The sequence below is a fragment of the Spermophilus citellus genome (assembly GCF_964194105.1).
Source record: "Spermophilus citellus genome assembly, chromosome: 7".
Taxonomy (NCBI): domain Eukaryota; kingdom Metazoa; phylum Chordata; class Mammalia; order Rodentia; family Sciuridae; genus Spermophilus; species Spermophilus citellus.
Window position 1 is genome coordinate 84,700,947 of NC_138188.1, and position 25,661 is coordinate 84,726,607.

The window sequence follows — 25,661 nt, forward strand, 5'->3', positions numbered from 1 at the left end:
AGCCCAAGCTAATTGAATTAAGCAAGATCTTTGGCCAGGAAACTAACTATTGAGATATACATCTTGTTTTTCCAAGCAAATACTCCTACTTCAGAATCTGATTGTGCTACATTCTGCTTACCTGCTTTGTGCTGCCCAGCTTTCAGACAAGCACTTTACATTTCTGGCAGCAGTGAATGTGGCGAATGTTTTTGTTATTGTTGCTTTTAATGATAAGTATGTGGTTTTATTCTCAATATAAACAAAGGGCTGTTGGGGCCAAACACCAGACTGTTTTGCCATTAGAAGGTGCTTATTTTGTTATTTCCATCATTTGCTAGTGTTTTTGTTCCTCATCTTGGACTAGATCTTTCAGTAGGGAGAGAAAAACATTGCTTTCCAGTCAAATATTTATAATCACTTGAAGTGGTAGAACCTGCCTGGTAAAAGTATATTTGGTTTTCATCAAGGCAATGTTATTAGCACTGGCATTTTTGAATGATAAAATTAAAATAGGGCCTTTAAAAATTATGTTTAATGTGCTCCTTTAAAATAGGGTACTCCATGAATAGGAAGTAAAAGAGCCTTCTAAACAATATTTTTTACTAGTTTGACATCTTCCTATTCCAAACCCTAGTAAGCTTTAATTTTTCTTTCTCTTTTTTGTACTTTTTAGAATTTTTTTTATGACTGGTTATTGCTTCTCAGTCAACTTTAGATCTATGCTTGGGTTAATTCTGTCTTGTTTTAATGCTGTCTGTAGCAACTACTTCCTCCTTGCCTCCCACACACACCTCTTGTCTTCTCCAGAACTTGGTTCTGTTTGTCTTGTCTCATTCCAGTATCTTCAGTTTCAGTTGGCTCTTTTCCCTCAATCTCACTGTTCCTACAAGTGACCAGGCTCTATCTTTTCTTCCAAATCCTGGCAGACCTCTTTCATATATATGTATGTGTGTGTGTGTATAAATATGTATGTGTGTATGTGTATGTGTGTGTGTGTGTGTATACATATATATTAGTTGTTGATAGACCTTTATTTTATTTATTTATATGCAATGTTGTGAATCAACCCAGTGCCTCATGCATGCCAGGCAAGTGCGCTACCACTGAGCCCCAGCCCCAGTCCCCTGGCAGACCTCTTGAAAGAGCATTACCACTTTCTCTGTATCCACATCCTCACCACCCTCTCTGGGTTGAAGTCTGGTGTCAGTCCTGCCATTCTGGTGAAACTGTTCTCTCAGGTGATTGGTGACATCACTATCAGATCCATCAGGCTTCACTTTGGCTTTATCCTGTGTTCCTTCTCCATACCAACTAACACAGTTGGCTGCCCACTACTTGAGATTCTTCCTTTGGCTTCCCAAACATTCTACCTTTCTTGATAGTTTATCCTCTACTTCTGACCCTCCGGATGGAGGCATTTGCCAGGACCATATCTAGCCCTTTGCTTTCTATTTTACTTGCCTCTTGATACTCATATCTACTTCTGTTTCATCTTCCCTCTCTATGCTGAACCTTTATCTTTAGCCACTGTTTGCCTGTGTTCTGTCTAGTGCCACATGCATTCTTGTTCCAAAGATGTGTTGCATCAATTCCTCAAGCAGAACAATCCAAAGCCACACTCCTTCGCCTTGCCTGGCTTTCCAATTTTCTGTTTTTTGGATCAGTCTTGTCACCAGTGCTCACGACAGTTGCTGAGTCCAGTCAATTTTGTTTCTCCCATCTTCAGAATATGTAAACATACCGCATTCCACAACTTCCAACAGTATCATTATTTCTTGATGGTTCTCTTTTATTGAGGTCTGATTTATATTTAGTATAGATTGATGGATTTTTATATATGTATATACATATATAATTTCCATGCAGATCAAAATATAGAATATTTCCAGCTCTGCATCAGGCCTTTTTATGACAACTTCCAGGTGATATCCACTTTCCTTCTAGGAGAGAGGTAACCATCATTTTAACCTCTGTTACTGTAGATTAATTAGTCTAGTTTGGATTCAATGTCAGTAGAGCCTTATAATGGAAATGTGACTTGATATAAATGGAATTTACATTGCTCTCAGAAATGTATGTAAGTTCTAATTGTTCCATTTCCTCATCTATATGTAGTAATGTCCTTTGGATTTAGCTTTTCTAGGACTGTAGTGGTATTTCATTATAGTTTTAATTTACATTTCTGTGATGATTAATAATGTTCAATCCCTTTTCACATGCTTATTTGGATATCCTTTCATGAAGTGCCTTTTCAAGTCTTTACTGTTTAAATATTAGGTCATGGGTCTTATTATTGTTATTTCTTTGCAAAAAAAAAAAAATCCTTTATTCTGAATGTGAATCTTTGGTTCATTGTATCTATACAGATATCTTCCCAGATTGGTGGCTCATTTTTTTCGTCCTGTTATTGTTGTATTTTAATTAATAGAACTTATTAATTTTAATAAATTTCATGTTTTCAATCTTATGATAAATGATTTTTGTGTCCTTTTCAAAATATCTCAACCTTCCTCAAGATCTTGAAGATAAGATTGAGGTTGAGTGGTTTGCACTAAGATGGTAGTAGATGAAGTTATCCTTAAAACATCCCCCTTCCTGCTGGGCATATGGCTGCCCAGCCAGACATTTCTAGCTTTTCCTGTATGAGAAGTAGCTGTGGATTTAGATTAGATCAGTGAAATATGAGAAGAGATAATCATCTCCAACTTGAAAGCAAGACACATTTTATGCACTTTGCCCTTTCCCCTCACCCTCTCTACCCCACCCAGGCACTGTAACAGAGATAATAGTAGAGCCTCAGCATTGGTCAAGTGGGTGAAGACAGCTGTGAATGATCTCATGAAGAAGAACTCCTTTATTTAAATAGTATTTGAGTTTATTTAAATAAATTTTGGTCATTTAAGACTTATTTATATAATTGGAATGTATTCAAAGCTAAATAAACCTATTTGGAGAACTCTTTGTTTCAGTCCTTAGACTTTTCTCTAACAAATATATAGACACAGTAAATAGCCGCAGCTTTCCTTCAACTCAGATCTTCCAACATCTTGTGCTCTTAGTACTTTGTCATGTTATCTTTGCACCACTGAAATGTATCTTAACTGCCTACTACTACCCCTTTAATTTGATACCCACAACTCTCAGTTCTCTGAACTCAACAGTGAAACCATAATTTATGCTGTTTTTCCACATTACCTATACTTAATCCAAAGCACACTCGATCTACTTCTTGAGTTTGATGTTGCTTTTTGTATTAATCTTCTTCCCTTATGCTATCAAGACCACCTGTAATGCTTTCTGTTTTCTTTTCTCCTTATTTTGAACTTGTTCCTGTCTTTCAAGGTACAGCTCAAATGTTACTTTTTCCATGGAACCCTGACTTATCCCCTGATCAGTAATTACTTTGTTTTCTACCACCTGAATACTTTTCTGCTTTTGAGGGCAGGAGTCCTGTGTGTGGTCTAGTGCCTTGCACATGGGAGATAATCACAGTTTTGAAATGAATGAATAAGTGAACTGGATAGTATGTGAATTTTTTAGGAGCAGAAACTTTATATCAAACATTAACAAATATTGATCTGGTCATGTAAGTATAGCAGAGAATTTGAACTCTGTCCACTCTGGTTCTGTGCTTTCTCTACTGGTGAGGTTCTGACATAGCAGTTCTGAATCAGAAAATTTGTTGTGCTGTATCACTTTCATCCTCTACAATGCGGCCCATACTAATTGCTGACATAGTGTGACCATGACCTCATTTGACTTTTCGGCAAACAGGACCTTTTTGACTGCTATATGGTAAGAAAAGGTTGATGTGGAACAGGAGCTGCTATTTTCTATTCGAGGCAGATGATTTGACTTAGACAACTATGTGACAACTGGCTTCACTCATGTTCTCTTGGCATCTGAAAAGAACATTTGAACCATATTTGAGATGCCATTGTGTTCCTACCTCCAAATGCCACAATTAGAGATCTGATTCATTATGTTTAAATTTGGCCCCAGAAATCTGCACTTTTAAATATTTCCCTTGGCAAATTATGATGGTCACTTAGGTTTGGGTACCCCTGGCAGAAGAGGGTTAAAAGCTCAGATTTGGGAGTCAGATAAATCTGAGTTCTAATTTTCCTCTACATTTACTTTAGTTTGACCTTGGAAAAGTTATTTAGCGTCTTTGAGTTTCAGTATAATTATTTGAATATTATGTGAATATAATAATACCTACTTTAAAAGCTTACTTTGAGGATTAAATGAAGTAATCCATCTCAGACACTAACATAGTGTTTGATGTTAAACATTCAGTAAAATGTAATTATCAAGTTCTTTATAAGGGTTTTGTTGTTGTTGTTATTTTTGTATAGACTATACAAATTAGGATCTACCATCTCTACCCACAAAAAGACCATTTGTGTTATTTTGTATAGAATATACAAATTAGGATCTACCATCTCTACCCACAAAAAGACCATTTGTGTCTTGTGTTTTTTTTTTTTTCTTAATGAGGTTCTTAATTAGCCTCAAGGGTTTAAAATTCTATGTGAGATTAGCCTGACCCTAGTTACTCTTCATGAATAATTTATCAGTTAGCCATTCCATACTTAAAATAAAAAACAATTATTGGATAACTGTTACTGTGAGTGTGTGAATAGACTTATTATAAAGAAAGAACTAAAAAAATTAAGAACCAAATGTTCAAAGATAGCATTTTTAACAAGTAGATTGTTAAAAGATCATAATTTGGTAGTTGAGGCCCCAAGTGAAAGAAATACAGACAGCCACCTAGTTCTGGTTTCTCATAAAATTAATTCCTTATAGGTGCCACCTACAAAACAAAACTGACTTGATGTGTGTATGTGTGTGTGTGTGTGTGTGTGTGTGTGTGTTGTATATTCATGGAAGAGTGAGGTGAAACCTTTAGGGCAGGAGGAAGGGCATAGTGGGTAAAGAGTCATGGTTTCAAAAGTATTTTAGAGCCACTCTCTTGTGCCATAGGTTTCACTCTCACTCTATAGATCTCAAATTCTCTGCCCTACTGGTTCCCTATATTTTTCTCTAATAGGGTAACAATGAATAATAAAAAATCAAATTTTGGAACAGAAATATTTATTCATAGCAGGAGCAAGGTTTCTTTTAGGTGAAGCAGAAACTCTTCAGGGTAAGAGAATGGGTAGATTCACCAGAGAGCCCTCTTTGCGTAAAGAAGTACTAATCTAATAGTAGTGTATTAAAAAAGAAATGCATAACCTTTTAATCCATGAGTCATGCCTTCTATTTGTATAGGTTAATAGTCCATCACCTTGCAAGTTTGAGTTAATTCTTACAGTTGCTATCAATTCTAGTTAATTTAGATAACTTTAGTGTATATTTTGCCACATTTCTTCCATTTGCGTTCAGCTACTTATTGAATTCTTAGATTGCCTGGAGAGTAGGTGATGAGAGTCATGGTCTGTGGCCCCTTTCCTGTTCTTTCACTGGAGTGAACCCTTCACACATATAGTTCATTTATCATTGTCAACAAGAGCTGTCATCATTTGACCTGAATGAATGATAAATTTCAGTTCTTTGCGCAAGAAACATTTATTTAGAGTTGAAATTTTAAATAAAAATAAGGCTGATCAGTTAATAGTTGAAGGCTTTAGTTTGGGTTAGTTTACCCTCGTTGCTCTTTCAAGTATTAGGTAATAGTTATCTGGAACCCATGGAATTCTCAATAGATTTGGTTTACATATAATTTCTACTCTTTGACTCATATGAATGTAAATCTAGTTCTAAAAACTTGTATGGATTTCAAAGGCTTAGAGAGGATTAAATAGCTATAAAAATTTAAATAACTTCATCCAGTTAGCATGTTTACCTAAATGTGTCATCAAGCTTCTCAGTTTTCTGGTTAGAAAACCGGTTTGAGACAGACTGACTCACCCTGTCAACCCATAGAGTGCAAACACATTCAGAATTCTCTTGGCAAGACTAATGCAACAAAAACAGGGTTCTATGAGTTTTTAGAGGTGAAGGTTTCATTTCTTGATTGCATCTTCTTATCATTAAGAGCTTTCAAAGTAAACAAATACATGTCTTCAGTTTGGTGCTAAGTGAGGTGGTAGATGTATATTATTATATCTTATATCACTTGCCATTTTTCAAGGAAATAGATTTTAAAGGTAATCTGGAAAGAATTAGTAGTTAGCCCTTGAAGTGATAAAATGTAATACTCTGTTATTACCAATATTATCTTCATATGTAAGTAAACATTTTTCTGGGCTTATGTTTCACTCTCACTCCATAGATCTCAAATTCTCTGCCCTACTGGTTCCCTATATTTTTCCCTAATAGCTCTCATGGAACGCAGTAAATATCAAGCATATTTATACCCATTTCACAGATGGAAACATGAACATATAACTCATGTTATTTTTTTTTCCCTAAGTGTTGCCCAACAAATTTGGAGCCAAACTCAAAGGACAACCAAAGACAGCAGTATTCTTTTAAAAAGGTTAACTGCATAGCTCTTTTCAAGGATAAAAAGGAACAGACTGGTATGTCTTCTTAGCAGAGTTCAGGTCACTATTAAAAGAAATAGACACTATTTTATCTGTGTCGGAATTTGTTTTTCTGATTTTGTATATTTTGTGTGCATACATCATCTATTTTAATTTTGTATTAAGAGAAACCTTTTTTCACCTATAGGCTGCGTTAGCATATGTTAAAACTACTCTGTTAAGATTTATAGTCTCATTACAAAATTTCAAGTAGTTAAGGAAAGAAAAAAGCATATCATTTTCTCTGAAAGAAGAAAGTCCTCATAGATGGCAATGACTCACAAGCCCTTAATAGTTTTACCTTTCATTTTGCTATTTTTCTAATTCTCCAGGGACTATTAGGGACAATATGGAATTGACAAATCATGCTCACGAATCTGTTCACCTCATTGCTAGTGCCCTGTTTAAATAAACAGCATTCCTTGTATTTGTATTTGAGAAACTGAGAAAAATGTATATTGGCCCAGTTACCTGTAGTTCTTCTGGGGTTTTGTTGTTGTTGTTGTTGTTTTTCTTCATCAGGTTACTGCTATAGAAAGATTCAGATTTCATTTGAACTGCAAGAACTGCCACTCTTGGATTAAATCTCTACTTCTGTTGCTTTTAAAGCCCTGACTTGCTAGATCAGAAGATCTCTGGGAAGGGTCCTGAGAAGCGCATGGGTGAAGATTGTTGTGGACCTGATTCTGGAAGTATCTCCCAGTATTATTGTCCTTGTACCTATGCAGTTTTTTTTTTTTTTTTAAACATTCTCAGGCTCAAAAGTTAAATAGAGCAGTTTATTGCAGGGATTCTCAGAGGCTTGATTCTTTCCAACAGGGCATAGTTATATGCCTGTGCAATGCCCATACAGTCTTACATGATATTTTCAGGGTTCAAAATATAGGCTTCTTTTCTAGTATTTTAATTATTATTTAAAATAAACAAAAATGCAAAGTTACCAATGATTAACCTATTTGAAGGAAAGTTGAAATCAAGAAGTATTTTGAAGTTACATTAAAGTCACTGTTTAATGGCAGGGACAGGGGAAGGGCAGGATACACTATGAGTTCCAGAAAGGGCTTGGATAAACAAATTTCATTTATAAAATGGAATAATATACAACCACTTAAAAAAAAGACTAGGAAAAATATAGTATGACCTTCTTTATGAATTGTTGGCATATGCATACAACATAACTTTTTAGAACAATATAGAAGAAACCACTCACTATGAGTTACTTTTAGGGAGTAAGAAGAGATGCTAATGTTTATTTTATACTGTTCACTTAAATAATCTAATTATTTTATGTGTTAGTGTGTATTCATTATTTATTTATAAAGGAGAGATAATAGTACAATAAATTTCCGTGTGCCCCTCATGTATCTTCAATAGTTATCAACTTTGTTCTGTACCATTCTGTGCTCCTAACTCCTGATAATTTTGAAGAAAATCCAAAATGTCATATTATTTTATTTAAAAATATTTGCAGAATGTATCTCTAAAGGATAATGGCTCTTTTTAAATATACAGCCACAATACTATTAACATACAGAATGTTAGGAATAATTCCTTACTATCAAATATCCTGGATAGCATTTAAATTTCTTTTCTTCTGTCTCTCTCAACACTGTCTTTGAATTAAGATTCAAATAAAAGTATGTATTACATTTTTTTGGAAATATCTAAATTTATTTTAACATGGATTTTTCCTCTGTTTTTTTAAAAAACAATTTTGTAGTTGTACCTGGATAGCATGCCTTTATTTTATTTGTTTCATTTTTATGTGGTGCTAAGGATGAAACCCAGTGCCTCACCACATGCTAGGAAAGTGCTCTGCCTCTGAGCTACAGCCCCAGCCCCTTCCTCTGTATTTTTTCCTTGTACATTATTTGTTAAAGGAACCAGGGTTTTGTCTTATAGATTCTCAAAATATTGATTTTACTGGTTGCAACCTTGTGTTGACATTTTATCATTTTATTTTTGTTGTCAATTCCAGGCAGTGGGATTATGAGTAATTTTTATGTGTGTATCTGTTCAATTTGAAGAAACCTGATGTTTATATATGTATTGAGAAATATAACAAAGGTAGAGGTTCACCACTATGGATCAATATGAAAACAGGTAGAAGCACAGATAAAGAATAACACATCTTGCCTTCAAAGGGCAGAGAATTGCTAAGAAGAGTCTCCATTAAAATCTATGACTCCTTTGAAGTCCTTATAACTGCTGCTACTAATTATAGTGTTCATGTTAATAGACTATGTCTACAGAAAGACATATATTTATTTATTAATTAAATGTAACACTTTGTTACATATATATATATATATATATATATATATATATATATATATATATTTAAAAATGAGATATCCCTTCTTGGGGGTTCCTAGTAATGGTCTGTGCTCTCTCACCCTGTGCATGGGCTGCCCCTTAGTGCTTGTCTTTCTTATTTAGCATACATCTTCTGTTACAGATTCCAAAGAATATTTGCCTCATTTTTCACCATACACACCTGCTCTACAAAGCTGGATTCCTTAAGCCTGACTTCATTTTTTAATTGACTGCATCACGTGACTGGTTTGTTATTTATTGGTGAAACTGAAGTAATCATCTAGAAGGCTGGCTGGTGAGCTTGAGCATTAGTTTATCATAGTCTCTACCATTTCCTTTTATATGTATTCGGTCTGCTCCCATTATTTACTTCCTTTCCAGTTTTTGAAAGCATGAGAGTTTGAGATACCCCCTTCATACCCTTTTATGTTCTGGAGATAATTTCAACAAAAATAATGAATGCAGCATTTGTGAGAAAGTTTTAGTGAGCTATCATCATTTAATTAAAGAGGTATTTGAACATTGTTTTTGAAGCATTTGATAATGTAGTTTCATCTGAATTATTTCTGTGTTTGTAGTGTGTGTGTGTGTGTGTGTGTGTGTGTGTTCCTTCACTGCCTCCCCACTTAGTCCCCAATCTTTGTGTGGTATGTCTGATGTCCAAAGAACTAACTAGCAGTCTTTGGATTCTTTTGCATGATTTGGCAGGTTGCAAGGACTCAGCTATGCTGTAAGAAAAGTTTGTTATAAGACCACAAATCTACTTAGATTACTGAGGTTTCTTTCTGAAACTGGAAGTGGGAACCAAGTGACTGTCCCACATGTTTCCTTAGCAAACAAAATTTAATCAGTGTGGGGGCCTATGGGAAACAGGCTATTGAAAGGAACAGACAGGCATGTTTCAAGGTTAAACCCTTCTAGTGAGGAACGGAATTCAGTCCCTGTTGTCTAGAGGTTCTTCAGGATGAGATTGTATCTGACTTATTGTTTTTGTTACTAAGGCGTGCCTCACTTAGACTTCATCATAGACAAAAATAAGGACTAATTTTGTCCCCTTCAACATTTTTGTTATTCTTTTCTTCTCACTTTGTTTATTCATAAATATCTTAGCCTTCAAAGGAATTGTGAGAATAAGAAACTGGATTTTCCTAGGTGAAGAAGCTATTGGTGTTCTCCATCTGCAACTCCACAAATAACCACATGACAAGAATGCTGTCCCAATGACTGAAGGCTCTCACGTTTGAAATTATGGCTGCAGAATGACCAGAGAGTTTTTATTAGCTGGAGTTTTGATTAATCAACAAATCTGTTTAGAGTGGGGAGTAATTTGACAGAAAGTAAATGATAGATTTGTGCCCATAGAGGCATGTTCTTTCTTTTTAATTGCCCCTTATGTTTGGTCCCCACTAAGGGCACTACTGGTAAATATTCAATTTTGAGATTTCTCTGATTCCTTTGAAGGATAATGTGTCCTTTACTGTTAATAATGGTATAAATATTTGTTTATTTGGGCAGGGGCAGTTTAGCTACAGGTTTCAAAATCTTTAAATTGCTTATAACTTTTGACTCAGCAATTTCATATGTAAGAATTTATTCTAAGGCAACAATGAGGAAGATGTTAAAGTTAACTACAGTATGAGGTTATTTATCATATATCATAATGTTCTTTACAATATTGAAAATTTGGGAGGAAGCTAAATGTCCACAATAGGGAATCTGTTAAATAAATTATAATATAGCACACGATATGGAAGTATTCATCTACTTAAAAATTACTCTTTAGAGGAGAGGAGTAGTTGATTTAGGAAAATGTCTTTTATATTTTTATTAGTGAAAAAAGAAAGGTTACAAATACTGTACAAAATATGAATTGAGAGTTATTTTTAGTTTGTTCTTGTTTTTTGTGGTCAATGTTTCCGATATTTTTAACTTTAAAATCCCCTTTTAGGATTATCCTTTCCTTTAGTCCCTTAATCCAGCTGCCTTCTCTGCGACAGTCCCTAGACTCTCAAACTTATTCTCCTTTCCCCATCAAAACTGACTTTTCTTATATCCCATTCTCCCACACCCATGCTAATTAAAGGGAACTAATCCAGGAGCTAACTTATGATAAAAGGTTATTAGAAAATAGTAGATTAAGATGGAGCAACTTTGACTACATTTATTTAATTCACTCATTCCAAAACCTGCTTATTGTACTCCTCCTATGTTCTTGGCCCTGTGGCAGGAGCTATGAACAAAACAAAAATAAATAAACAAACAAACAAAAAGTCCATTTGGGGTTGCAGTTGTGGCTTAGCAGTAGAGCACTCGCCTGGTGCATGAGGGACCCCTGGTTCAATCCTCCGCACCACAAAAAAAATAAATAAATAAAATGCAGATATTTTGTCTAATTCCATTTACTTTAAAGTGGAAATATTTGATTTTTTACAATAACTTTATTTTTTATTGTTTTTTTTAAATATAAATGACAGCGGAATGCATTACAATTCTTATTACACTTATACAGCACAATGTTTCATATCTCTTTTGTATATAAAGTCTGTTGACACCAATTCGTGTCTTCATACATGTACTTTGGATAATGATGTCTATCACATTCCACCATCCTTGCTAATCCCCTGCCCCCTTCCTTTCCCTTCCATCCCTCTGCCCTATCTAGAACTCATCCATGCTCCCCCTCACTACCCCGCTATGAGTCAGCCTCCTTATATAAGAGAAAACATTCGGCATTTGTTTTTTTTGAGGGGATTGGCTGACTTCACTTGGCACTGTCTTCTCCAACATCATCCATTTGCCTGCAAATGCCATGATTTTATTCTTTTTTATTTGCTGAGTAATATTCAATTGTGTATAGATACCACATTTTTTTTTATCCTTTCATCCACTGAAGGGTACCTAGGTTGGTTCCACAGTTTAGCTATTGTGAATTGTACTGCTATAAACATTCATGTGGCTGTGTCCCTATATTATGCTGTTTTTAAGTCCTTTGGGTATAGACTGAGGAGAGGGATAGCTGGGTCAAATGGTGATTCCGTTCCCAGATTTTCGTGGACTCTCCATACTGCTTTCCATATTAGCTGCACCAATTTGAAATCTCACCAGCAATGTATGAGTGTGCCTTTTTCCCCATATCCTTGACAATGCTTATTGTTGTTTGTATGCATAATAGCTGCCATTCTGACTGGAGTGAAATGAAATCTGAGTAGTTTTGTTTTGCATTTCTCTAATTGCTAGAGATGATGAACATTTTTTCATATATTTGTTGATTGACTGTATATCCTCTTCTGAGAAGTGTCTGTTCAGATCCTTGGCCCATTTGTTGATTGGGTTATTTGGTTTTTTTGGTGCTTAGCTTTTTGAGTCTTTATATACCTTAGAGATTAGTGCTCTATCTGATGTGCGAGGGGTAAAAATTTGCTTCGCAATAATTTTAGAAAAGAAGATGGGACTTAAGATGGGATTTGTGTCGGGGCTGAATCTTGCAATTAGTGGTAGGCTAACAGAGCCTTGGAGTGTTTTGGTATACTTAAAAACTATCGCATTGGGTAAGTCTTGATTTTACCCATGTGATAAGCTATGTTCTTCATAATACCATCACACTTCCATTTCTGCTTATCTAACAGGATGACTTCTAAAAATGAGAAAATAAATCTCATTGATTTTCAAAAAGAAAGTTCATTGAGTACCATCATACCCAGCTCAGTGTTATTCCATGTTAGATCATTAGTACATTCACTGAAGAAAATAAAATACAACCATGACTTGAGAATGATTTCTCATTTGTACTTCTTCTGTATTCTTTGTTGTCATTGACCCCATGGCACTTACTTGTTTTTCTGTCCTTGTCTCACGTATTTGGTATGCCCTTTGAAAACTCATATTGTCACATCCTAGTGTCCAGTATGATGTAGAATTAAATGTTTTCTTGATAATCTACAAAATGTTCAGGGACATTGCACAGAGTACATAAATGAACTACTTTGAAGAAAGATGTTTGGGATGATTAATTTTATGTATCAACTTGGCTGTGCCTTGGGATGCCCAGATAACTAATTAAACAAATTTCTGAGAGTATCCTTGAAGGTGTTTCTGGAAGAGATCAGTATTTGAATTGGTAGACCATTTAAAGCATGTGGCCCTCCCCAGGGTGGGTGGGCATCATCCAACTTGTTCAGGGCCATAAAGGAACAAAAAGGTGGAGGAAGATTGAATCAACTCCATTTTAATGATTGAACTGGGCCATTAATCTTCACTTGCTTCTAGACTACTGGTTCTTGGGCCTTCAGACCTAGACTAGAGTCTGCTATTAGCTCTCATGTGTTTGAATTACATCACTTGCTTTCCTAGGTCTTTGGTTTGCAATTGGAAGATCTTGCGACTGCTTAGCCTTTATTATCATGTAAGCCATGTTTCTCTAGAAATTCCTGACCAATACAATAGTAGTGCTTACTGAGTATTTCTTTGTGCCAGTTGCCATGCTTAGCACTTTCTGTGCATCACATAATATAGAAATCACAAGAACCTATATGGTCTGTATCATATTTTAACATTTGGGGAAACTTGAGATTTAAAGGGATTAAATGTACTTTATTTAAGGTCAGGTAGCTTGCAAGATCAGATGAGAGGACTAAACTTTATTGTCCTAACGCAAATCTAAACTTCAACCTCTGAAGTCTATATCCTTCTATAAGGACTTTCTGTGCAGTGATATTTGCTCATCACTTATGCTAGTCATTTCCATCCTCATGGCTGGCCAAAGTTATTTGGCTTCATCTTTTTAACTAGGGATTATTGCTCTTGCCAGGAAAGTTTACCTTATAGTTGCAAATTCAGAATACAGTTTAATTCTAATGTTCCACCTTGATTTCCATTTATGAGACAATAATTTCCATTTTGATATGGCTTAATGACTCTTCTTCCTCTTTATATTTTATAGTCCACATGGAACAGAAGTTTGAGATTGTCTTTCCACATTGAGTCTTTGGCTTCATGTTTTATAGAGCTGTTAAGCTAGTGGCCATGAGCCAGTTAGTAGATATGTTTATCCAGTACTTACCGTATGTCCTTTATTTGCTTAATGCTATACTGGCTGTTAGATAATAAAGATCTTAGTCTTCTTTTACCTGACCTTTCATAATGTTGCAACATTGGTATCTATATACTTATGTTATATTGAATAAACACCCAAGTTCTGCCTGAATTATCTGTAGATTATTTTATGAAGGTCTTTTCAACTGTATTATAGTTGTTTACTTCTTATGGACCTCTCAGAACACCAAGCCCAAAGTTTGAGTGCCTCTTAATGATGACACTAGGGGAATGGCATTGAATCTGTTACAAGGAGACTTTTGGTCTGGCTTTACAACTATTTAGCAGCAAGATTTGGATATTTCTTGTCTGCGTCTTGGTGGGCCTCACTTTTCTCAATTTAAGAAATCAGAGCGTTGTTCTAGATTGCTAGGTCTTTTCTAGCTTAATTATGGATTGTGAGATTTCATATTTTGGGCAATTATCTGATATATTGATTCATTTTGGTGGCATTAATAGAAATAGAAAGATTATGAGTGGACCTAGATTTGCAAAGATGCTATTAGGTTCAATTTTGGATATGTGGGATTTGAGGAACAATAGGTTATATCATTATCCAGGATGTCCTTTAAGAATACAGGTTTTGATTTGAATTAGAGACATTGTCACTCTCACAGATATCTTTAGATAATGCAGGCTTAGTCATGGCAATCACATAATCACAGATTGTTAGATCTGAAAGAGATATGCAAATCAGATAGCCTGCCTTGTTTTACATACAGTGAAACAAGATTAAGAAATGGAATTTTGGGCTGGGGATGTGGCTCAAAGCAGTAGTGCGCTCCCCTGGCATGCGTGCGGCCCGGGTTCGATCCTCAGCACCACATACCAACAAAGATGTTGTGTCTGCCGAAAACTAAAAAATAAATAGTAAAAAACTCTCTCTCTCTCTCTCTCTCTCTCTCTCTCTCTCTCTCTCTCTCTCTCTTTAAAAAAAAAAAATGGAGTTTTCCCAAAGTTACTTAATAGCTACACCTGCAGATCTGAGTCCCCCATCTCTAAGCTCCTGTTTCATCCTTCACTAAGCTATTTCTTATAGACTGTTTTTAAACATTCCTAGTATTTTTTAAGGTAATAAATTTACTAACTGTAATATAACCAACTACATACAAAAATATTTGTAAAAGTTAATTCAATTCTCTAGGAAGGAAAAGCAATCAAATAGCATCATCACTGTATCCAGATTTGACCTCTGTTACTAAGTGGTTCTATATAGAAACCACTGAATTGTGCAGTTACAGGGATATGGTTTTGTGGCATCTGTTGAAAGTTAAATCATGGTTTATAGTCCTGAATGGTTTTTTTGTGCCTTACGTGAGGTACTTAATCTCTCATCCCTGCCTAGGTCCTGTGCTAGGTCTAGGGTGTGGTACATAAACACCAGTCTGATAGTGTTGTAATTCTATATAGAATACACTACCCAAAATATGTGTTTGTGGTGGGTCTCCATTTTGTCCTAACCAAGAATTGAATCCCCATGACAAAGGTCAAATGGAGATCTGGCGTCCATTTCATTCTTTGCAAGACGTAGTCTCAAGAATATGTAATACAAATAACTCCTTGCCAGAATATTGAAAGGAAATGATTGCATTTGAGTACAATGTATTCTACAACAATAGTTTAGTGTGCATGAAATTTAAAACTGCTGGCTTTTCACATATTATTTCTAAAAAGAAGACTTTAAAGCATTGTCCTCAATGTGTTTTGCTTTATGGAATATTCTTGAAAACTGTGATTTAAAACCAAAGAAACTAGAAATCCTAATGACAATAGTTTTGAGTTACTGAATTCTCCAGTAAAGTACTCTATCTAGTTTACTGTGTTTATTGATTTCTCCTGAATTGGTTCTCCTCATGAGCATTAGTTTACCATAGTAGTTCTCTTATGATCTCATAGTAGCCTTAGAAGCATCACTCTCAAGTCTTGAAGCCTGCAGTAGTGTTTTACACAATAAACAAATTAGTTGGGGTTTTATATAGGCGAAGATCATATCTCCTTTTTTTTTTACCCACTCTCTAGTGCAGGACCTAGCTTATAGCAGGCATTTTATTATTATTATTTTTTTTTTAATTTTTTTTTTTTTTTTACTGTAGATGGACACAATACCTTTATTTTATTTTAGTACCAGGGATTGAACTCAGGGGTACTTAACCACTGAGCCACACCCCCAGCCCTATTTTATGTTTTATTTAGAGACAGGGTCTTACTGAGTTGCTTAGCACCTCGCTTTTGTAAGGCTGGCTTTGAACTCACGATCCTCCTGCCTCAGCCTCCTGAGCCTCTGGGATTGATTATGGGCGTGCATCACCATGCCTGGCAATACCTTTATTTTATTTATTTATTTTTATGTGGTGCTGAGGATTGAACCCAGTGCCTTACATGTGGTAGGAAAGTGCTCTACCACTGAGCCAAAATCGTACCCCTAATGAATTATTGTTTTTAAATGAATCATTGAATCAATGAATGGAAAGCAATACTAACTAGTTAAACAAAAAAGTACATAATTAATACATTTATTCATTTATGTATTTTAAGGGAATATCCAAAGCCTCTAGAGGACAGATTTGAAGTTTTTTGAGAGAAGTCTTCGAAAGAAGTTTAACACACCCACTAAACAGTAGGATTAAATGGGGCTCAAGCCATGTTTTAGTCCTCTTGCCTGATGCCAGTCTGTAAAATAGGCTTGTCATAGTAGAAAAGGAGCCATGATGGAAATCTTTGTAAAGTTGCTTCAGCCAAAAGGACTTTTCCAAAATCTACCAACAGAGAACATGCTCAGGATGTAGGCAAAGCAACAGGCTTAAAGCTGGGCCCTCTTGACTTTCCTCCAAAGATCCCTGTGCTCCCTATATAATTGTCTATCTAGTCAATCTGGGCAGGACAGGAGCAAGAAATTCATTCTGCTATGACTCCTTCCTCACTATGTGGCTACCATTTAAACTCCTTTATTTGTAAAACTTGAGTATCAGTGTTAGTCTACTTGGCCAAGATATTATGAAAGCTAACTTAAGACTTTTTAAAAACCCACAGTTGAAGCCACATTTTTATGCAGAGTTGCCACAATAATATTTGTTTTCTACCTTAGTGGTTATTCCAAGGCCAGAAATACAGTAATATATATAGTTGGTATAAATGGTGTGTTTTAATATTCTAAAAAGAATGTATGGTTTCAAAAAGAAAGATCTTTCTGTTCCTTCACAGGTTTTAGCCCATTGAAGCTAAAAGAAAAAAGAAAAAAATTCTGCAAGCTTTTTTTCAAGTAGAGGCAAAACTGGCATTTCACTTATGGGAAAATTTTGCAAAATTATACTGACTAAAAGTGATTTTTATTTTGGTTTTCCTGTGAAGCCAATGAGAAAGGCCAAAAATTACTGGCATTGCTTTTGTGTAAAACCTTTCTCATAGACTCTACTTGTAATCTAGCCAAGTACATAATTCAGGTCATCAGTGACACATATCCATGTAGTGTAACTGGTCAGTGAACAAAGTATTGCCATGAAACATGGCTGTGATATTACCATATGGACAAACCAAACTGCACAGATTACAGCTAAGGAAACTTTACATTAACAGACTTGGAACAGACTTTCCTAAGCCTATCCCTGCCCCCACCACCCTCAGTGGGAAAGCCAATTGCTTACTGATTACGACAGCGACATCACTTGGCAAACATTTTGGCCTGAACTCAATATGTGACATCAGGCTCCCTTAGGGTTTTCCACATAAAACAAATTCTCCAAAGAAAACAGAAATTGAGCCTTAATTTGAAATCCATTATTACATCCTTTAAGGTCTCATTAACTATCCTCAGTAATGTATTTCTTAATTTTTTTTTACTTCCATGTAGATATTAACCAACACTTAAAATATGAATGCTAACCCCTCATTCACAGTGTTTTTTCAGAGCTTCAATCAAATAGTTCTTTGTAGCTACCCTCACTTGATCTTTCTTTATAGGAGTTATAATATCTTTCATTTTGCCTAGGTAAAACAAGTATCTCCTAATTTGGGAGTGGTTCATATGACTTTGCTCAAAAGGAAGTAAACATTATTCTTTGACCCTATAGGATGAGCTAGTCCTGATTTTATGAGGGGTGGTTGTGAGTTAGAGAGGAAGTACTCCCACCAAAGTATTTACTGACAGTGTTTTCTGCCCTGTCATCTGAAAATGAGACACATCACTGGTATTTCACTGTTATGTGTAAGCACCTTCTCTGAATGTATTTGCTTGAAATCATTAGTTTCCTCCACTGCCCATTTGATTAAGTGGTGTGTAATTCATGCTTTGATACACGAAACCTTAAAGCAGGTGAAAACCAGTTATGCCTCACAAGGCCTGTATGCTCCCTACAGAAAAAAATGGGATCAGGGAGGGTGGATACGAATATGCCAACAGTGCCAAGATATGGAAATTGTGATATTGTAAAGGACAAAAGCAGAGGAAGAACTATTGATGCTTCATGTGAGTTGAGAATAGGTTTAACATTCTCACATCCAAAGAGTTCCATCTGGAAGCTGTTCCTGGCAAAGGGAAAAAGGTGAGTATTCTTTTATCATCTGAAACAGCTGAACAGTCTCTATTCACTTTTTCCTATTTCTTGATATTGGCATAGTCAGTTTAATTATTCTTTAGGACAAAATTTATATCCTATAAAACCAAAAAAAAAAAAAGGATCTCTTAAATTCTTTAACTGATTTGATACATGTAGAAATACCATTCTTAATATATCGATTCTTCCTTCCCATTGCCTTTATTCCCACTGATCTTTGGTTCCAGTTTCTCAGTATTATTTCTCTTTGGTCTCTTGATTTATGTAATCATTGACATCTGCTTCCCAGGGTTACAGTATTACTTCTGGATATGCTTCCCAGCCTTCCTCCAAAAGATAGGAGAGATACAGCAGTGAATATCGGAACTGTACCCAGAGCCCTTCACATTGCCACCCTAACTCTGTACCTCTTGCTTTCTTGTGTGGTAAAACCCCTGGCAGAGACAGCCTGTGCTGCTTTATTCCAGGGGGCAGGCAACACTCTGGTCAGTAAATGTTCACAATAATGAGAGATGAAAGAAGTGTCTATGTTCAGCAAGTTGGTGCCAAATAAGTATCGAGGCCAAATGAGGCCACTAGTGCCAAACCACAGGGGTTCAAAATAATATTTAATATAATATTGTCTCATTGAATAACAAATCATATTATAATCTTTGAGTCTATAATCTTTCCGTGGTGCCAGATTTTTCGTCCTCCTTTAATCTGCCTCTGTAGATATTTCTACAGAGTTCATAAGGGACAAGTTAACAAGGATTTCCTTCCCATTCACCCCCTGCCTTGTGTGTAATGAGCAAAAAACAAACTCCTAGAGAAAAAAAAAAAGGACTGGATTATGGATATTCTCTGGCACTCTGAGCAAGTGTCTACCATGAAATACACTGAAAAGAAATGAAAGTTTGCCAATAGCCTACATATTGTTGTATCTTCAGCTACCTAGCTAAAATATGAATTGAAAGCTTTTGAATAAAGCAGTTTTGATTACTAGTGTTTCAGAAAGGAAAGCTCATAGGTATGTTGTGTTTGTTGGTTTTTTTTCCTCCTTAAGTACCCCTGAATTCAATCCCTGGTACCTGCCCCCCACCCCCAACAAAAAGAGAGAGAGAGAGAGAGAGAGAGAGAGAGAGAGAGAGAGAGAGAGAGAGAGAGAGATAAATTAGGCATGGTGCATACAACTGTAATCCCAAGGGTCAGGAGCAAGGATTGCCTCAGCAACTTAGCAAGGTACTAAGCATCTCAGTGAGACCCTGTCTCTAAGTAAAATATTAAAAAGGGCTGGGGATATGGCTTAGTGGTTAAGCACCCCTGGGTTCAATCCCTGGTATCAGAGAGAGAGAGAGAGAGAGAGAGAGAGAGAGAGAATTGTCCTTTCAGTTTAAAATAGATGCTCATACTTTCAAAGTTGATTCAGAATTGAGCATCAAATCAGAACAAAATAACCTTCTTTCTACACATGGTTATAAAATGTTTATCAACCAAACTCCCTGTTTTGTAACCAAGCTTCTTAAAATACTGTCTTATATGGCTGGGGTTGTGACTCAGGGTGATAGAACACTTGCCTAGCATGTGTGAGGCACTGGGTTCGGTCCCCAGCATCACATAAAAATAAACAAATAAATAAAGGTATTAAAAAAAAACACTGTCTTACAAAATAAATAAATACTGGTTTACATATTTAAGCTTCTAAATTCTCATTTCTTACTTATTCTTCAAAGAATTATAATTTGACTTCTGCCCTTCCTGCTTTTTAAAATGGCTCATTAAGCTTTTCAGTATCTCGTTGCCAAAACCTGGGACATTTCTCATCCCTTTTTGTATGATTTGATAATATTCAGTTGTTCCCCATTTTGTGAAAGTCTCCCTTGGCCATGTTTTATTACCTTCTTTATCATTTCTTTCAGCTGTCTGCCATTCTTTCTCAGCTTCCTTTCTTGACCCCTTTCCTCTGAAAAACTGCCATGTACTGATGTATCCCAGGGTTCCCTTCCCAGCATTACCTCTCATAGCTTCAGCTGTCACCCACTGCAAATCCACATCACAGCCCATCCTTTTCCAGACCTGTATTTCTGACTATGGATTGCCTTTATTCTTTTCACTAGATGTTGGGATACACTGAGGTCTAAAATAGGACTCCTCTTGCCCGCCTCTCCCTAAATAAAACCTTTGCCCCAGTCAAAATCCTTTAACAACAAAAAGCTTTGCCCTTTCCCATATTTCATGTCTTGGTGAATAACCAGAGTCCTTCTAAATAACTCCCTGTGTCCCTGCTCTTCTCTCCAGTCACTTATTCCTGTTGACTGTACATCATAATATATCTTATTTATTCTCCCTCATCTTCCTTATCTGGGTTTTACTTCCTAAGTGGGCTTCCATCCTCCAACCTAAAACTTGTCCAGTCTTTCTTCCATGTTACTATAATAGTTATTGAAGAAGCATGGCTGATTGTCTCGTTCTCCTCTCAAGTTTTCGCTGGTTCTGTCTTGCCAACAGTATGTAGTCCATCTGCTTATGGCTAGCCCTTCCTTTTCTCATCCTGCACTCCCACCCATGCTGTAGCCATATGGAAAGCCTGCATTCCCTCAGCATCCATGCTCTTTTCTCACCTCTGTGCCATTACACTTGCCTTGAATATAGTTTCCTATTTTGTTTGCCTAAGGACTAGACTCCTATGCTTTCTCTGTACAGCTTCACCAGAGTAATCCCTTGCATAGTTAGGTGCCCAATGTATTGCTTCCCTAGTTTTGATCGTGACTGGTGATTCTTGTGTTGCATTGATAATATCTTTAACCATGTCCTTTTTTTCCTTGCATTGGACCATGAGATCTTTGAGAACAGAGGCTGTGGCATATTCATGCTTCTATCCCCGACACCTGGGACAGTGCCCAGCCTATAGTAACAAGTTAGTCCTAGTTTGCAGAATGGGTCATTGTTTCATCCAAAACAGCCTTACCTTTCACATTCCTGTTCTAGTAAGCTTATGAATTCATCACTCTTCACCATATATTCTTTATGTTTTCTTTTTTCTTCCTCCAACTGCAATATGGTTTGCCTGTGGGATTTTTCTACCATTAAAAGTTGTTCCAAGATTCGTCTGTGAGATTCTTTATGTTTTTCCACGACTTTGTCCAACTACAAAAGAAAATGCATTTATAACCTGTTAACTACAATACTGCCATCTTTCATTCTTTTATAAGTGTCTATTTTGACTAATTCAGTGGTAAGTTTTTGATCTCATGGTTTAGTTTTTATCATTACTCATGTTAATTGATACTTTTTGGTTGATACATTTTTTAACAAAAATGTCTTTTTATTGTCACCAAAATTTTCCAGGGAGAACAATCTGTATCTCTGTGGATATCAGAATGCTTTCTTCATGTCCCTTTTCTGACACCCTTGCTTCTCTCCCCAGAGATTTTAATGATTGAGAGAGAATCCTTGTACATTGTTTGATTCTGCAGTTGCCCTGGCTGATCTCTTCTGCCCTGGCCTACCCTGCAATATTGTCTGCCAGTGTATATCTCTTGGATCCCTTGGTCTGTTTTGTTTTTATTATGCATCAAAGTATCTTCATTAAAATGGATATATAGATAATTAATCTGTGTTGGTGTGTAGTATGTGTGTGACCAAATGTAAGTACCAAGTCCTTTCTAGTTTTAATAGCACCATACTTATGTCTTCACCTGATTTATGTTTGTCTTCCCTACTAGATGATTAACTCCCCAAGGATACAGTCTACATCCACTATTTCCTAAAATCTTAGCATCCAGAGTACCATGCTTCATATAAGCACCCTTTAGTATATGTTTCCAGAGTAAAAACAAAATAATTGGGTAAGGAAATCAAGAAAGAAAGGAAGAAAAGAAGGAGAACAACTAGAGCAAAAGTGGCTCAGGATCTTAATGATTAATGCATGGGACTTTCTAGATTAAGCATTAGATGCTGTAACTGATATGTTACTTGCCCTTTGCCTTTATTGTAAAGGATTGAAAATTTGTTACTCAGCATGACTTTACAACCATATAGCATTTTTAGGATATTAAGTGGGCATCCCAAAAGCTATGTACTTGACCAGAAATACAAATGAATAGAATTATGAAAGTGTGTGTCCCAGCATGTAGAACCCAATGATTTCTTCTTTTTTTTTTTTTGCATTTTTTTAACATTTATTTTTTAATTATAGGTGGATACAATATTTTTAAGTAAATTTTTATTTATATATGACAGCAGATGCATTACAATTCTTATTACATATATAGAGCACAATTTTTCATATCTCTGGTTGTATACATAGTATACACTAATTTATGTCTCCATACATGTTCTTTGGATAGTAATAATCATCACATTCCACCATCATTAATTACCCCATGCCCCCTCCCTTCCCCTCCAAACCCTCTGCCCTATCTAGAGTTCATCTATTCCTCTCATGCTCCCGCTCCCTATCCCACTATGAATCAGCCTCCTTATATCAAAGAAAACATTCGGCATTTGGTTTTTTAGGATTGGCTAACTTCACTTAGTATTATCTTCTCTAACTCCATCCATTAACCTGCAAATGCCATGATTTTAGTCTCTTTTATTGCTGAGTAATATTCCTTTGTGTATAGATGCCACATGTTTTTTCCATTCATCTATTGAAGGGCATCTAGGTTGTTTCCACATTTACCTATTGTGAATTGCTATAAACATTGATGTGGCTGTGTCCCTGTAGTATGCTGTTTTTAAGTTTTGAGTATAGACTGAGGAGAGGGATATCTGGGTCAAATGGTGGTTCCATTCCCAGTTTTCCAAGAAATCTCCATATTGCTTTCCATTTTGGCTGCACCAATTTGCAGTCCCACCAGCCAGTATGAGTGTACTTTTTCCCCCATACCCTCGCCTACACTTATTGTTGTTTGTCTTCATAATAGCTGCTATTCTGACTGGAGTGAGATGAAATCTTAGAGTGGTTTTGATTTGCATTTCTCTAATTGTTAGAGATGATGAACATTTTTTCATGTATTTGGTGATTGATTGTACATCATCTTCTGAGAAGTGCCTGTTCAGGTCCTTGGCCCATTTATTGATTGAGTTATTTGGTTTTTTTGGTGTTTAGCTTTTTGAGTTCTTTATATACCCTAGTGATTAGTGCTCTATCTTATTTGTGAGGAGTAAAGATTTGCTCCCAAGATGTAGGCTCTCTATTCACCTCACAGATTATTTCTTTTGCTGAGAAGAAACATTTTAGTTTGAGTCCATCCCATTTATTGATTCTTGATTTTAATTCTTGTGCCATAGGAGTCTTATTAAGGAAATTGGGGCCTAATCCCATATGATGGAGATTAGGGCCTACTTTTTCTTCTGTTAGACATAGGGTCTCTGGTTGTATTCCTAAGTCCTTGATCCATTTTGAGTTGAGTTTTGTGCATGGTGAGAGATAGGGGTTTAATCTCATTTTGTTACATGTGGATTTCCAGTTTTCCCAGCACCATTTGTTGAAGAGGCTGTCTTTTCTCCAATGCATGTTCTTGGCACCTTTGTCTAATATAAGATAATTGTAGTTTTGTGGGTTAGTCTCTGTGTCCTGTATTCAGTACAGGTCTACCAGTCTGTTTTGGTGCCAATACCATGCTGTTTTTGTTACTATTGCTCAGTTGTATAGTTTAAGATCTGGTACAGTGATGCCACCTGCTTCACTCTTCCTGCTAAGGATTGCTTTAGCTATTCTGGGTCTCTTATTCTTCCAGATGAATTTTATGATTGCTTTTTCTATTTCTATGAGGAATGTCATTGGAATTTGATCAGAATTGCATGAAATCTGTATAGTGCTTTTGGAAGTATGGTCATTTTGATAATATTAATTCTCCTTATCCAAGAGCAAGGTAGATCTTTCTATTTTCTAGGGTCTTCTTTGATTTCTTTCTTTAGGGTTCTATAATTTTCATTATTTGGATCTTTCACCTCTTTCGTTAAGTTGATTCCAAAGTGTTTTTTGGTTTGTTTGTTTGAGGCTATTGAGAATGGGGTAGTTTTCCTCATTTCCATTTCTGAGAATTTGTCACTGATATATAGAAATGCCTTTGCTTTATGGGTGTTGATTTTATATCCTGCTACTTTGCTGAATTCATTTACTAGTTCTAGGCATTTTCTGGTGGAACTTTTAGGATCTTCAAGGTATAGAATCATATCATCAGCAAATAGGGCAAATTTGAGTTCTTCTTTTCCTATGTTTTGGATACAATATTTTTATGTGGTGCTGAGGATCAAATCCAGTGCCTCACATATGCTAGGTGAGCACTCTACCTCTGAGCCACAACCCCAGCCTCCCAGTGATTTCTCTTGGACCTTTAAATGCTTAAGCTGGTTGTTTAACTTTCTAATATGGGTTTTTGTAACTTTGAAAAATATTTTATTATGCAATTGTTGATGACTTTTAAATGCCAGTCCTTTTGTGGATGCTAGAACTGCTAAGTTGTACTGTCTGCTGGCAGAGGCACTGTTAACTGATGATCATTTTTGAACAGGGAAATGATATTCATTTGTTGTGGTCTCAAGCCACTACAGCCCTCTCAAAATCCTATCTTACATTTGCCCAAACTTTATAATGCATTGTTAGGGAAATTCAAATCAATTGCTTTTAGAATTTGAAAGTAAATAATGAAAAGATGAGCTTCAATTTAGGGAAGTTACCAACTGATTTAGAAAAAAAAATTTAATTCGACACAAGAAAGGCTGGAAAGAATCAGTTCCTTTTATTTAGTATATGACCAAATAAGTGGTGTTCCTTCCTACAGCCTCTTTCTAGTCATTTCTTTTCATTACCAACATGATCTTGCAACAGTGGAATTAGTTATTCTCCTATGGAAGGCCGAACCCGCTGCCATTTCAGCCCCATTTCCATTCCATCCCACACTTTCCTCACCCAACTTTTAGCCACCCTGGACTTAGAAATCACTCTGCTTTTCGCAGTGCTGAAACCTAGAAACCTTTTCTCCTTCATCAATTTTCACCAAAACTTTTCCTGTCCTGTTCACTCCTTAAGTAGCATTGTTTTCTCCTTGTATCAATGCCAGTTCTCTGGGTTTTGCTTCTGTCACATTCCATGATTCTCACAAGAGTGGTTTGAATTTACTACATGCTGTTCAGTGGAACCACCAGGCAACTCACGATTGTATCAGCTGCAGAGAGAAAGCTTCCAAATAAAAGTGTTACT

At 36.0% G+C, this 25,661-nt stretch overlaps 2 protein-coding genes across 5 annotated transcripts in view; one reads left to right on the top strand and one right to left on the bottom strand.

Annotated features, from left to right (window-relative positions):
* Positions 1-25,661, top strand: part of CMSS1 (cms1 ribosomal small subunit homolog) — a 319,968-nt gene that overhangs the window by 76,406 nt on the left and 217,901 nt on the right. The gene's annotated exons all lie outside the window — the stretch shown is intronic.
* The window catches only part of FILIP1L (filamin A interacting protein 1 like), a 262,254-nt gene that overhangs the window by 72,481 nt on the left and 164,112 nt on the right, over positions 1-25,661 (bottom strand). For all 3 annotated transcript variants that reach the window (XM_081301148.1, XM_081301149.1, XM_081301150.1), the window contains exon 4: positions 21,420-21,598. In XM_081301148.1, the coding sequence (XP_081157274.1) occupies positions 21,420-21,598 (179 nt within the window). The remainder of the gene's footprint in view (positions 1-21,419; positions 21,599-25,661) is intronic.